Source organism: Somniosus microcephalus, chromosome 13 (assembly GCF_052327205.1).
Source record: "Somniosus microcephalus isolate GS21.2 chromosome 13, FLI_Smic_1.0, whole genome shotgun sequence".
NCBI lineage: Eukaryota > Metazoa > Chordata > Chondrichthyes > Squaliformes > Somniosidae > Somniosus > Somniosus microcephalus.
The window spans coordinates 192,415,925-192,431,218 of NC_140999.1; the positions used below are offsets into that span (position 1 = coordinate 192,415,925).

The 15,294-nt window shown below is 50.8% G+C and overlaps 2 protein-coding genes across 2 annotated transcripts in view; both read right to left on the bottom strand.

Annotated features, from left to right (window-relative positions):
- col9a3 (collagen, type IX, alpha 3) overlaps nt 1-1,153 on the bottom strand; it is a 190,985-nt gene extending 189,832 nt beyond the window's left edge. The window contains exon 1 of the mRNA XM_086005879.1: nt 998-1,153. Within this exon, the coding sequence (XP_085862005.1) occupies nt 998-1,063 (66 nt within the window). The 5' untranslated portion in view covers nt 1,064-1,153. The remainder of the gene's footprint in view (nt 1-997) is intronic.
- Nucleotides 1,154-10,842: 9,689 nt separating this feature from the next.
- The window catches only part of LOC147108927 (uncharacterized), a 34,246-nt gene continuing 29,794 nt past the window's right edge, over nt 10,843-15,294 (bottom strand). The window contains exons 8-9 of the mRNA XM_086005880.1: nt 14,740-14,888; nt 10,843-13,070 (exon numbers count right to left, since the gene is read on the bottom strand). Coding sequence (XP_085862006.1) covers nt 11,420-13,070; nt 14,740-14,888 — 1,800 coding nt within the window. The 3' untranslated portion in view covers nt 10,843-11,419. The remainder of the gene's footprint in view (nt 13,071-14,739; nt 14,889-15,294) is intronic.

The following is a 15,294-nucleotide window of genomic DNA, read 5'->3' on the forward strand; positions in this document are numbered from 1 at the left end:
CCTCCTGTGCTGTAAGATTCTAGCCCCTGATGTTAATGAGGTCTGGTCCAAGGCTTACTCCGAGAGTATGGGCAGCCTAGCCGGGCTTGGCCAGGATGGGATCTCCTCCATGAAATAACCCGGGTCAGGTCCTGGTCTGGGGATTACAGAGCCCTCCAGGCTGAGCCTGGGCTAGCTGGCCCAGCTTGGCTCTTCCAGCGACGTGCGGTGAGACTGAATTATTCACATTCCGACATTCAGAGGGAGCGGGCCGGAGTTGAGAGTTCCCGGGAACAAAGATCTCATTGTGGGAGGTGGGAGCGAAGCGAGGCGAACAGCCCAAATAGCATTCCTAAAACTGGGAGAAAACTGGAGACTCGATCACCAGCTAAAGAGAATGACCCCCTTTGCTCCCCCTGAAAGAAAACCTTTTTCAAAATCCCTACAGAAACAAGCAGAATGGATGAGAAAGTCTTCACAACAGACCCAACCAGACAGACCTCCCAACACCGCTGGTTCCTGGGCTGGTTCAGCAAGGACTGGAACGGAATCCCTCAGCCTCCCACAATCGCTGACACTTTCACACCCCGGATTAACATTTCATACCAAAATAAACCCCCAACTCTCCGGGTTTGGATCCGCTCCTACCCGCACTACTCTCGGCGAAGATGAATCAACCCGTCGCCTTCATTCAAGGAAGACATCCCAGTTCAATACTCCATAGTTTCCGAAAATAGCCGGTCAGAGAGCGGTTCTTCAGTGATGGGTGTCTGTTGTAGCAAGTGAAACGGTCACTGCACCGACCAGGAGACTCTAGGTACAAAATATTATTTAATCTATCGCCTAAAGAGTGAATTTCCATCTTAAATCTTCTCCCCCGGCTCTTCCGCTGTGGACTGAAGACCATCTAGCGGCTCCCAGTTGTCCCTTTCCAGCCCTGGCTGTCTCACTGCTCGCTGCTCCCCACCTGCTACCAGATTTAATCTCCACCGCTTGCCGGAGCTGCTCTCTCCCTTACCTGGGCGATGGAGTTTGTGAGGAGGTGGGACAGTATGAGCAGCCCCAGCGCCGAGATCGCGGCCATGGTTCCCTTCCCGTCCTTTCTCTCAGCTGCTGGTCAATGAGTTGCAGTCTGGATTCCCGATAAAGCAAGCCGAGGCTCCGGAGGCAGAGAGCAGACCGTCTCAGCCTTGATTGACAGCTCCTCGGGAGAGGTGCCGGGCTGGAGGCAGAGGCAGAGGCAGAGGGGCGGGGGCTTGGCTGCAAGGAGCTGGGGGGAACAAGTCAAAGAGCGGCTGCTTTAAGGCATCGTTGAATCTTACAGCACAGAAGGCCATTCAAAGTCCACACATAATAACATCTAAAATAACAACAGAAAATGCCAGAACCAGGGGTCACAGTCTGAGGATAAGGGGTAAGCCATTTAGGACTAAGATGAGGAGGAATTTCTTCACCCAGAGAGTGGTGAACCTGTGGAATTCTCTACCACAGAAGGCAGTAGAGGCCAATTCATTAAATATATTCAAGAAGGAGTTAGATATATTTCTTGAGGCTAAAGGGATCAAGGGATATGGGGAGAAAGCAGGGACAGGGTACAGAATTTGGATGATCAGCCATGATCTCATTGAATGGCGGAGCAGGCTCAAAGGGCCGAATGGCCGACTCCTGCTCCTATCTTCTATGTTTCTATGTTAACTCACCAGGCCAGGCAACATCCGTGGAGAGAGAAATAGAGTCAACGTTTCTTGACAAAGGGTTTCGACCTGAAACGTTGAATCTGTTTCTCTCTCCACGGATGTTGCCTGACCTGCTGAGTTTTTCCAGCATTTTCTGTTGTTATTTCGGATTTCCAGCATCCGCAGTATTTTGCTATCATAATAACATCTACTTGCATTGGTATAGCGCCGTTAACTTGGTAAAATGTCCCAAGGCAGGAGCATAAGCAGAACAAAAATGGAAACCAAGCCACAGAAGGAGACGTTAGGAGGAGAAAGAGGTGTTTAAGGTGGGCTGTGAAGGAGGAGAGGGAGGTGAAGAGGTGGAGAGGTTTAGGGAGGGTATTCCAGAGGTTAGGGCCCAGGTGGATGAAGGCACGCCCACCAATGGAGGGGTGAAGGGAGGAAGGAATGCACAAAGGGCACTAAAGGAATCAAGGGATACGGGGATAGGACGGGAAAGTGGAGTTGAGGTCGATGATCAGCCCTGATCTTATTGAATGGCGGAGCAGGCTCGAGGGGCCGAATGGCGGAGCATGCTCGAGGGGCCGAATGGCGGAGCAGGTTCGAGGGACCGTATGGCGGAGCAGGGTCAAGGGACCGTATGGCGGAGCGGGCTCAAGGGGCTGTGTGGTGGAGCAGGGTCAAGGGGCCGTATGGCGGAGCAGGCTCGAGGGGCCGAATGGCGGAGCAGGGTCAAGGGACCGTATGGCGGAGCGGGCTCGAGGGGCCGTGTGGTGGAGCAGGGTCAAGGGGCCGTATGGCGGAGCAGGCTCGAGGAGCCGAATGGCGGAGCAGGGTCGAGGGGCCGTATGGCGGAGCAGGCTCGAGCGGCCGAATGGCGGAGCAGGCTCGAGGGGCCGTGTGGTGGAGCAGGGTCGAGGGGCCGTATGGCGGAGCGGGCTCGAGTGGCCGAATGGCGGAGCAGGCTCGAGGGGCCGTGTGGCGGAGCAGACTCGAGGGGCCGTGTGGCGGAGCAGGGTCGAGGGGCCATGTGGCGGAGCAGGCTCGAGGGGCCGTGTGGCGGAGCAGGCTCGAGGGGCCGTGTGGCAGAGCAGGCTCGAGGGGCCGTGTGGTGGAGCAGGGTCGAGGGGCCGTATGGCGGAGCGGGCTCGAGGGGCCGTGTGGCGGAGCAGGCTCGAGGGGCCGTATGGCGGAGCAGGCTCGAGGGGCCATGTGGCGGAGCAGGCTCGAGGGGCCGTGTGGCGGAGTAGGCTCGAGGGGCCGAATGGCAGAGCAGGCTCGAGGGGCCGAATGGCGGAGCAGGCTCGAGGGGCCGAATGGCCGACTCCTGCTCCTAGTTCTTATGTAAAAGGTCAGAGTCAGAGGAACAGAGAGTTCATGGGGGGAGGGTTATAGGGAATTGTACAAATAGGAATGGCCCAGGCCCTGAAGGGATATAAACACAAGGATGAGAACTTTAATTTGGAGGCATTGGGTGGGGGGGGGGGGGTGGTCTGAGAACCAATGCAGGTCAGCAAAGATAGGGCTAATAGTGGGCGGAACTTGGTGTGGGATAGGATACGGGCAGCAGAGTTTTGGATGAGCTAAAGTTTATGAGGGGTGGAGGGTGGGAGGCCGGCCAGGCGAGCGTTGGACTACTTGAGTCTGGAGATGACACAGGCATGGATGAGGGTTTGAGCAGCAGATGGATTGAGGCTGGAGGCGGAGACGGAGACAGTGGATGTTACAGAGGTGGAAATAGGCAATTGTTTGTGATGGAGCGGACGTGGGGGCCGAAGGTCAGCTCAGGTTTGGATAGGAAGGTGAGGTTGCGAATAATCTGGTTCAGCCTGAGACAGTGGCCGGGGAGGGGGGTGGAGTTAGTGTCGAGGGTACGGAGTTAATGGCAGCGGGGGGGGGGGGCGGTGGAAAAGACGATGAGTTTAGTCTTCCCAATGTTTAACTGGAAGAAATTGCAGCTGATCCAAGACTGGACGTCAGACAAGCAGCGCGACAACACAGAGGCCGTGGCGGGGTGGCGAGAGGTGGAGGAGAGGTGGAGCTCCCAGTACAGACTCCCCCCAGGGGAGCTGGAAATACTAGCTGTCAACACCGATGTGACATTTCCAGCTGAAACTCCTGACTCCAGCCCGAAGAGTAGCCTGATATGGAATAAACTCTCGCAGGTGTTTCTAACACCAGTTTTATGTGTAAGGATATTGATTCCCCCCCACCCCCCCCTCCACAGAGTTGTATAACTTTCATGTGTTTGTAATAATTATTTCTACCTGTATTCGTTCACTCGAGTGAGGCAAAAACAGGGTGAGATTTTTTTCAGAATTTGATTGGTTGCCAGTTACTTGCGCTTCATTGGTACATTTTGCTACTTTTGATTTGTTCCCATTTAGTCAATTGGTTAATTGATTGGTAGAAACATAGAAATGTAGAAAAATAGGAGCAGGAGTCGGCCATTCGGCCCTTCGAGCCTGCTCCGCCATTCAGTGTGATCATGGCTGATCCCCTATCTCAATACCATATTCCCGCTCTCTCCCCAGACCCCTTGATGCCTTTTGTGTCTAGAAATCTATCTATCTCCTTCTTAAATATATTCAGTGACTTGGCCTCCACAGCCTTCTGTGGTAGAGAATTCCACAGGTTCACCACCCTCTGTGTGAAGAAATTTCTCCTCATCTCAGTCCTAAATATCCTACCCCGTGTCCTGAGACTGTGACCCCTCATTCTAGAGCCCCCAGCCAGGGGAAACATCCTCCCTGAATCCAGTCTGTCTAGCCCTGTCAGAATTTTATACGTCTCAATGAGATCCCCTCTCATTCTTCTAAACTCTAGTCGACCCAATCTCTCCTCATACGACAGTCCTGCCATCCCAGGAATCAGTCTGGTGAACCTTCGCTGCACTCCCTCTATGGCAAGTATATCCTTTCTTAGGTAAGGAGACCAAAACTGCACACAGGACTCCAGGTGTGGTCTCACCAAGGCCCTGGTACATTCACAACCACAACAGCTTGCATTTGTATAGCGCCTTTAACGAGGCAAGCCATCCCAAGGCGCTTCACAGGAGCGATTATCAAATAAAATTTGACACTGAGCCACACAAGGAGAAATTAGGGCAGATGACCAAAAGCTTGGTCAAAGAGGTGGGCTTTAAGGAGCGTCTTAAAGAAGGAGAGAGAGGTAGAGAGGCGGAGAGGTTTAGGCAGGGAATTCCAGAGCTTTGGGCCCAGGCAGCTGAAGGCACGGCCCCCAATGGTGGAGCGATTACAATCAGGGATGCTCAAGAGACCGGAATTAGTGGAGCGCAGATATCTCACAGATAATGGAGCTAATCATGATTATTATTTTAAAATATTTTTGCCCTCTGGCCATTTGACACTTTGGAGGTGCAACACCTGAGGTGACACCTTCTGGTCCGACACCTTTGAAAGTTGCAGCTTGATTTGTGCATGCTAGATGCAAGACTTTTAATTATATACATTGGCTTGTAAACTGTGGGAGCACCTTCGCCACACAGACTGCAGCGGTTCAAGAAGGTGGTCCACCACCACCTTTTCAAGGGGCAACTAGTGACGGGCAATAACCTGGCCTTGCCAGGGACGCCCACATCCTGAGAATGAATAAATAAAAAGGTTTCAATAGTAGCTTGCAAAAAGGAATTGGATATATACTTGCAAAGAAAAAAATTGATAGGGATGTGGGGAAAGAGCGGGGGAGAGGCATTAATTGGATCGCTCTATCAAAGAGCTGGTACAGGCACGATGGGCCGAATGGCCTCTTTCAGTGCTGCATGGTTCTATGTCACCAGTCTTTTTTAAAATTTGTTTGTGGAATCTGGGCATCGCTGGCAATGCCAGCATTTATCACCTGTCCCTAGTTGCCCCTTGAGAAGGTGGTGGTGAGCCGTCGCCTTGAACCGCTGCAGTCCGTGTGGTGAAGGTGCCCCCATAGCGCTGTTAGGGAGGGAGTTCCAGGATATTGACCCAGCAACGATGAAGGATCGGCGGTATACTTCTAAGTCAGGATGGTGTGTGACTTGGAGGGGAACTTGGAGGTGGTGGTGTTCCCATGCGCCTGCTGCCATTGTCCTTCTAGGTGGAAGAGGTCGCGGGTTTGTGAGGTGCTGCCGAAGAAACCTTGGCAAGTTGCTGCAGTGCATCTTGTAGATGGTACACACTGCAGCCACGGTACGCCGGTGGTGGAGGGAGTGAATGTTTAAGGTGGTGGATGGGGTGCCAATCAAAGTAGGCTGCTTTGTCCTGGATGGTGTTGAGCTTCTTGAGTGTTGTTGGAGCTGCACTCATCCAGGCAAGTGGAGAGTATTCCATCACACTCCTTACATGTGCCTTGTAGATGGTGGAAAGGCTTTGGGGAGTCAGGAGGTGAGACACTCGCCGCAGAATACCTAGCCTCTGACCTGCTCTTGTTGCCACTGTATTTATGTGGCTGGTCTCATTAAGTTTCTGGTTAATGGTGACCCCCAGGATGTTGATAGTGGGGGATTCAGCGTTGGTAATGCCATTGAATGTCAAGGGGAGGTGGTTAGACTCTCGCTTGTTGGAGATAGTCATTGCCTGGCACTTCTGTGGCGCGAATGTTATCTGCCACTTATCAGCCCAAGCCTGAACGTCGTCCAGGTCTTGTTGCATGCGGGCATGGACTGCTTCATTATCTGTGGAGTTGTGAATGGCGCTGAACACTGTGCAGTCATCAGCAAACATCCCCATTTCTGACCTTATGTTGGAGGGAAGGTCATTGATGAAGCAACTGAAGATGGTTGGGCCGAGGACACTGCCCTGAGGAACTCCTGCAGCGATGTCCTGGGGCTGTGATGATTGACCTTCAACCACCACAACCATCTTCCTTTGTGCTAGGTATGACCCCAGCCAGTGGAGCGTTTTCTCCGATTCCCATTGACTTCAGTTTTACTAGGGCTCCTTGATGCCAGACTCGGTCAAATGCTGCCTTGATGTCAAGGGCAGTCACTTTCACCTCACCTCTGGAATTCAGCTCCTTTGTCCATGTTTGGACCAAGGCTGTAATGAGGTCGGGAGCTGAGTGGTCCTGGCAGAACCCAAACTGGGCATCAGTGAGCAGGTTATTGGTGAGTAAGTGCTGCTTGCTAGCACTGTCGATGACACCTTCCATCACTTTACTGATGATTCAGAGAAGACTGATGGGGCGGTAATTGGCCGGGTTGGATTTGTCCTGCTTTTTGTGGACAGGGCATACCTGGGCAGTTTTCCACATTGTTGGATAGATGCCAGAGTTGTAGCTGTACTGAAACAGCTTGGCTAGAGGCACGGCTAGTTCTGGAGCACAAATCTTCAGCACGATAGCCGGGATGTTGTTGGGGCCCATAGCCTTTGCTGTATCCAGTGCGCTCAGCCATTTCTTGATATCACGTGGAGTGATTTGAATTGGCTGAAGACTGGCTTCTGTGATGGTGGGGACCTCAGGAGGAGGCCGATATGGATCATCCACTCGGCACTTCTGGCTAAAGTTGGTTGCAAACGCTTCGGCCTTGTCTTTTGCACTCGTGCTGGGCTCCACCATCATTGAGGATGGGGATATTCTTGGAGCCTCCTCCTCCTGTTAGTTGTTTAATGGTCCACCACCATTCACGACTGGATGTGGCAGGACTGCAGAGCTTGTCCGTTGATTGTGGGATTGCTTAGTCCTGTCTATAGCATGCTATTCTGCTTTTGAGCATGCATGTACTCCTGTGTTGCAGCTTCCCCAGGTTGGCACCTCATTTGTAGGTTCACCTAGTGCTGCTCCTGGCATGCTCTTCTACACTCCTTGTTGAACCAGGGTTGGTCCCCTGGTAGAGTGAGGGATATGCCGGGTCATGAGGTTACAGATGACAATTCTGCTGCTGCTGATGGCCCACAGCGCCTCATGGATGCCCAGTTTTGAGCTGCTAGATCTGTTCTGAATCTATCCCATTTAGCACGGTGGTAGTGCCACACAACACGATGGAGGGTGTTCTCAATGTGAAGACGGGACTTCGTCTCCACAATGACTGTGCGGTGGTCACTGCTGCCATGGACAGATGCATCTGCGACAGGTAGATTGGTGAGGATGAGGGCAAGTAGGTTTTTCCCTCGTGTTGGTTCATTCACCACCTGTCGCAGGCCCAGACTGGCAGCTATGTCCTTCAAGGACTCGGTCAGTAGTGGTGCTACCGAGCCACTCTTGGTGCTGGACATTGAAGTCCCCCACCCAGAGTACATTTTGTGCCCTTGCTACTCTCAGTGCTTCTTCCAAGTGGTGTTCAACATGGAGGAGTACTGATTCATCAGCTGAGGGAGGGCGGTAGGTGGTAATCAGCAGGAGGTTTCCTTGCCCATGTTTGACCTGAAGCCATAAGACTTCATGGGGTCCAGAGTCAATGTTGAGGACTCCCAGGGCCATTCCTTCCCGACTGTATACCACTGTGCCACCACCCCGGTGGGTCTGTTCTGCCGGTGGGACAGGACATACTCAGGGATGGTGATGGAGGAGTTTGGGACATTGACTGAAAGGTCTGATTCTGTGAGTATGACTGTGTCAGGCTGTTGCTTGACTAGTCTGTGGGACAGCTCTCCCAATTTTGACACAAGTCCCCAGATGTTGGTGAGGAGAACTTTGCAGGGTCTACTGGGTTGGGTTTGCCGTTGCCGTGTCCGTGTCCGGTGCTGAGGTCGATATCGGTGGTCCGTCCAGTTTCATTCTTATTATTGTGTTTCATAGCGGTTTGTTACAACTGAGTGACTCGCTGTGCAATTTCAGAGGGCAGTTAAGAGTCAACCACATTGCTGTGGGTCTGGAGTCATATATCGGCCAGACCGGGTAAGGACGGCAGAATTTCCTTCTCTAAAGGACATTAGTGAACCAGTTGACAATCTGATAGTTTCATTACTGATATAGATTTATTTAATTAACTGAATAACTGTGGTGAGATTTGAACTCACGTCTCTGGATCATTAGTCCAGGTCTCTGGATTACTAGCCCAGTGACATAACCGCTACACTACTGTTCCCAATCTGCCAGTCTTGTGCCAGATAATGGTTGACATGATTATCTCTGAGGGGGATTGACAGGGTAGATGCTGAGAGGATGTTCCCCCTGCCTGGAGAGACTAGAACTAGGGGGCATAGTCTCAGGGTCAGGGGTCAGCCATTTAGGACTGAGATAAGGAGGAATTTCTTCACTCAGAGGTTTGTGAATCTTTGGAGTTATCTACCCCAGAGGGCTGTGGATGCTGAATTGTTGAGTATATTCAAGGCTGAAATAGATTTTTGGACTCTAGGGGAATCGAGGGATATGGGGATCAGGTGGTAAAGTGGAGTTGAGGTCAATGATCAGCCACGATCTTATTGAATGGCGGAGCAGGCTCGAGGGGCCGTATGGCCGACTCCTGCTCCTATTTCTAACGTTCTTATGTCAGAGTTGCCAGTGCTGGGCAGCCTCGTTGGGCTTTACATGGACACGGAATGAAGATTCAGACACTATTTTTCATGCCTGTGCCACTCTGCTTCAGGCAGCGTAACCACCATTAATAACGGCGTGCATCACGCACTCGCCCTTATTTTTCCAGCAAGATTTGGCCCCTTGCCTTGTTCCTCTCAGCACCAGCTCGGTAACGATGAAGCGGATCAGCCTTTCTCTATTATTGGCCAAGGAGGCACCAGGTTTCCAATGCATGCAAGGCGTTCAGCAAGTGTAACGGAGGCTCCGTCCCTACGCAGTAGCTTTGTGTAAGGTTCATTCAACAACAGCACCTTGCATTTATATAGCGCCTTTAACATAGTAAAATGTCCCAAGGCGCTTCACAGGAGTATTAGAAGACAAAAAAAATTGGACACCGAGCCACACAAGGAAAAATTAGGGCAGGTGACCAAAAGCTTGGTCAAAGAGGTAAGTTTTAAGGAGCATCTTAAAGGAGGGAAGAGAGTTAGCGAGGCGGAGAGGTTTAGGGAGGGAATTCCAGAGCTTAGGGCCGAGGCAACATAAGGCACAGCCACCAATGGTTGAGCGATTATAATCAGGGATGCTCAAGAGGGCAGAATTAGAGGAGCGCAGAGATTTCGGGTGTCTGTGGGGCTGGAGGAGATTACAGAGATAGGGAGGGGCGAGGCCACGGAGGGATTTGAAAACAAGGATGAGCATTTTAAAATCAAGGCGTTGCTTAAGCGGAAGGCAATGTAGGTCGTGGTTCCAAACACATTTATATATGGAACAGGCGCCCCAGCCCTGCATCAGCCAGGGTTACTGCTCCTGATTGGTATCTAGCAGACCTCTGCTGGAAGCATGTGGACTTAGAGGTAGAGGACTTGGTCTGTGCAGTTACATGGCCTCCCAACACTTAGGGTCAAGGCTAACTCATGGATAATGGTCGCTTGACGTTAACACCGTCCATCCGCTGCTGCAATCCACTTCCGTGCCTTTGTTACCTCCAGACTTGACTATTTCAACACACTCCTGGCTGGCCTCCCACCCTCCATCCTCTATAAACTTGATCTCATTCAAAACTCTGCTGCCCCGTGTCCTTTCTCACAGCAAGTCCCGTTCACCCATCACCCTTGTGCTCGCTGACCTACATTGGCTCCCGGTTAAGTAACGCCACAATTTTAAAATCCTCATCCTTGTTTTCAAATCCCTCCGTGGCCTCACCCCTCCCTATCTCTGTAACCACCTCCAGCCCTACAACCCACCGAGACCTCTGCGCTCCTCTAATTCTGGCCTCTTGTGCATCCCCAATTTTAATTGCTCCACCATTGTCGGCCGTGACTTCAGCTGCCAAGGCCCCAAGCACTGGAATTTCCTCCCTAAACCTCCCCACCTCTCTCTCCTCCTTTAAAACGCTCCTTAAAACCCACCAACCAAGATTTTGGTCATCTGCCCTAATATTTCTTTATGTGGCTCGGTGTCAAATTTTGTTTGATAACAATCCTGTGAAGCACCTTGGGACGTTTTATTGCGTTAAAGGTGCTATAGAAATACAAGTTGTTGTTGAACAAGGTAGTGGAGATTGCTTGGTGTCCTGCTCCCTAGCCCACCTCCACCCCCAGAACTGTACCTCAGGAGAGATGGGCAAGAAGGAAAGGGCAATGAAAAGTTTGGCGTCAGACCACCATCGTGCATACACTCCCTTTACAGGTACTACATAACAGATTGGAATTACAACAGAGGAAATATAGGGCTAGAATGTGGTACAAAATACATTTATTATTATTTAACTTCCTCTATCAGCATTTTATTTTAAAAAAATCAAGGAGATTGTGGTAAACCACTGTAGTTCACTGTTGTTGTTGTTGTTGTTGTCGTTCACTCTTGTTTCACTGTTATGCCTGACTATGCCTCAGCTGACTCCGCCCCTGGGCTACCGAGTATAAGAGCGGCCGCATGGCAGCTCCTGGCATTCGGTCGTCCACTAGAGGCATAGTCCTGATCTGTCTGAAGTGCAATTCAGTAGTTAATAAAAGCCTGTTGTTCTGAACTCTGCCTAGCCTTTTATTAGAATTGATAGCGCATCAGAGATATATATATATATAAAAAATCTAAAGGCCATTCAGTATCTGGCATTAGAAGGACCATGGGAGCCACATGAGGTAATTCACTCTCCCAGCCCCCAGCCTTCTGGAGTAGCGTAGCCTATTTGACTTGGTACCCTGTCTTTGATGACACAGGGACACTCGGAGCTCCTGTGCAAAGTAAATCCTAATGCTTCACAACACAGCAAAATAGTGAACCAATGGGCTGTCCCACCAGCAACATTTAGATGTTTATTGACCATCTTCCATTTCCACATCTTCTTCCTCCATTTCCATGCCTTTATCCCTGGGACATTTAACATCTTCTATCTCCATTTCCACGCCTTTCTCCACAGGACATTTAACATCTTCCATTGTAGATGCCAGATTTGTTTGCTGCGTTTCCATTTCTTCCATGCACTCACTTTCATCTTTAGTAGAACTCGGAATCTCCTTTTCGGAAACAGATTTATTTTGTCCTTCATGAATTTCTAATTCAGTTAACACATTCTTCTGTTCTCCCATTACCATATTCCCGATTTTATCTTCTTCTTTTGCAAGTTTATCCTCTTCTGTGCTAAATAGTTGGGACTCGGCTATCTCATTTGTCTCTGTCGCTATATTCCCAATTTTACTTCCTTCTGTTACAAGATTCTTCTCTTCAGTGATAACTAGGTTTGGCTTAGCTATCTCATCCATCTGTCCTGTTCCTGTATTCCCAGTTTTATTTCCTACTGTTGCAAGCTTAGCCTCTTCAGTGATAACTAGTTCTGCTTCAGCTATCTCATCCATCTCTCCCGTTGCTTTATTCCCAGTTTTATTTCCTACTGTTGCAAGCTTAGCCTCTTCAGTGATAACTAGTTCTGCTTCAGCTATCTCATCCATCTGTCCTGTTCCTGTATTCCCAGTTTTATTTCCTTCTGTTGCAGGTTTATCCTCTTCAATGGTAACTAGTTCTGCTTCAGCTATCTCATCCATCTCTCCTGTTGCTTTATTCCTGATTTTTCCTTCTGTTGCAGGTTTATCCTCTTCACTAATCACTAGCTCTGGTTCTACTGAAGACAGTAAATTCTCCTTGGATTCGGTTTCTTTTCGACAGGTAGCTTCACTAGCCACTACTCGTGGTTGCACTTCATACATTTCCAGGTCCTCTCCAGTTTTCTCTTTGTGCTCGGTTTCGCAGTTCTTCAGGACCTCATTGCCTTGCACCAGTTCCTCAGTGTTAGGTTTACAGCCTTCCGTAACAACCTTTTCCTCACATTTGGTTTGTTTTTCAATATTTCCATTTTGGTGAGACTTATTTTCTGAGACTGGGGATTTCCCATCACTGTTACTTTTTTCTTCAGCACTACACTGCTCTGGACTTGTAGCTGCATCAGGAGTTCTAGCCTCTATATGATCCTCAGAACTTTCCTCAGTGTCCTTCACGCAGTTTGTACTCTTCTCCATTGAATCTGAAGACCTTTGCTTCATTAGATGTCCCAGTTTCCGATTGCGGCCTTCGGCTGTCTGTGATGGCATATAACTCATTCCTTCATATTCAGTTGACAGGTCTTCATCTGACGCTTCCTCGTTAGCCGTTTCCTGTACGTTAACCTCTTCCTTCTTCGGCTCTTCGAGGATATGGCTGAACCGGTGTTCTGTTCCCTTGGGAGGACCCCAGACAAAATCCTCAAGAGGTTGATAGTGCTGCTGTGCATAAAGTATCAATTTCCTTCTCTCAGATTTACTCCGAACGGTATAAAGGAAGTAGTCCAGGACACTCTCTTTAACCCTAAGCAACTGCTTATTGACCAGAGTCTCCGTCAAGAAGAACTTCACCAGTGGCGACTGATAGTGTTCGAAGCCCATCTCTCCAAGGCACTTTAGTATCCGAGTGATGCGGAGATTATTGTGTGTGTGTCTGAAATTGGAAAGAGGAAAAATCAGCACCAAAATCTGCAAGAGAATAACTTGGGCAGCGTCGGAGACCTGTAACACCAGCATTCCCTAATGAGCAGTATAGTGCCACAGCCCACTGGTGCTCCAAGAAGTGAGCGGACAACCCCTCAGAAACAGCATAAGTTAGAGGACATTGTTTTCGCTTTGAAGCTCTGGAACTCTCTCCTGAAATCTCTCCGCCTCTCTACCACACTCTCTTCTCTTTTAAGACACTCCTTAAAACCTACCTCTTTGACCAAGTTTTTCATCACCGGTCCGAATATCTCCTTATGTGGTTGGTGTCATATGTTGTTTGATAACGCTCCTGTGAAGCGCCTTGGGACGTTTTACGACGTTAAAGGCGCTATATAAATGCAAGTTGTTGTTGATGCTTTGGTGTCAGCTGCGGCTCAGTGGCGAGCACTCTTACATCAAAGTCAGAAGGTTGTGGCTTCAAGTCCCATAATCAAGACAGTACTGAGGGAGCACCGCACTGTCGGAGGGACAGTACTGAGGGAGCACCGCACTGTCGGAGGGGCAGTACTGAGGGAGCACCGCACTGTCAGAAGGGCAGTACTGAGGGAGCGCCGCACTGTCGGAGGGGCAGTACTGAGGGAGCACCGCACTGTCGGAGCAGCAGTACTGAGGGAGCACCGCACTGTCGGAGGGGCAGTACTGAGGGAGCGCCGCACTGTCGGAGGGGCAGTACTGAGGGAGCGCCGCACTGTCGGAGGGGCAGTACTGAGGGAGCACCGCACTGTCGGAGGGGCAGTACTGAGGGAGCACCGCACTGTCGGAAGGGCAGTACTGAGGGAGCGCCGCACTGTCGGAGGGTCAGTACTGAGGGGGCACCGCACTGTCGGAGGGGCAGTACTGAGAGAGCGCCGCACCGTCGGAGGGGCAGTACTGAGGGAGCGCCGCACCGTCGGAGGGGCAGTACTGAGGGAGCGCCGCACCGTCGGAGGGGCAGTACTGAGGGAGCGCCGCACCGTCGGAGGGGCAGTACTGAGGGAGCGCCGCACCGTCGGAGGGGCAGTACTGAGGGAGCGCCGCACCGTCGGAGGGGCAGTACTGAGGGAGCGCCGCACCGTCGGAGGGGCAGTACTGAGGGAGCGCCGCACCGTCGGAGGGGCAGTACTGAGGGAGCGCCGCACCGTCGGAGGGGCAGTACTGAGGGAGCGCCGCACCGTCGGAGGGGCAGTACTGAGGGAGCGCCTCACTGTCGGAGGGGCAGTACTGAGGGCGCACCGCACTGTCGGAGGGGCAGTACTGAGGGAGAGCTGCACTGTCGGAGGGGCAGTACTGAGGGAGCGCTGCAGTGTTGGAGGTGCCGTCTTTCGGATGAGACGTTAAAGCGAGGTCTCGTCTGCCTCTCAGGTGAACGTAAAAGATCCCATGGCACTGTTTCGAAGAAGAGCAGGGGAGTTCTCTCCAATATTTATCCCTCTACCAACACCACTAAAAATAGATCGTTATCTCACTGCTATTGTGGGACCATGCTGTGCGTAAATTGGCTGCCGCGTTTCCTACATTACAACACAATGACTACACTTAAAAAAAAAAAGTACTTCATTGGCTGTAAAGTGCTTTGGGACGTCCTGCGCTCGTGAAAGGCACTCTAGAAATGCAAGTCTTTCTTTGATTACACTCACAGGTTGAGGTTGTGGAACTGCAGTTTCCAGTGACAGGCTCGCTTCACCTCTCCGGTTTTCTGATTTACTAGTTCAATGCCATAAAAATCCAGCATCATCCTGTATGCTTTAATCAGCCTCTTTTTCACATCCTCAGTTTCTTTGAATAACTGTAGATAACGAAATAGTTAATGCATTGTGTATAAGAAAGCAGTCAATTCCAGGATGGTGACAATTAATCCCACACAGGTCACAACAGGTGAGACACATCGGAACACACATTGCCTTCTCTGAACTCCTCACATACTTTTCATTGGCTGTAATTGGCGGTCACCAGAACTCTGGGCAATGGGCAATGGCTCAGTGGTTAACTGAACTGCCCATTGTAGAAACAGGCCAAACAGATCAGTAAGGGTCATAGGTCAATCCTCTGTCTGAGCAGACTTAGCAATCTCATCCAGGGTGGCGACAGGGATGTTAAAACCAACCGGGTTTCAATTCCCCAACAGGGACAATGCAACTTTTTAGGTGTCAGCAGTGGCTCAGTGAGTAGCACTCGCGCCTCCTGGTCAAGGT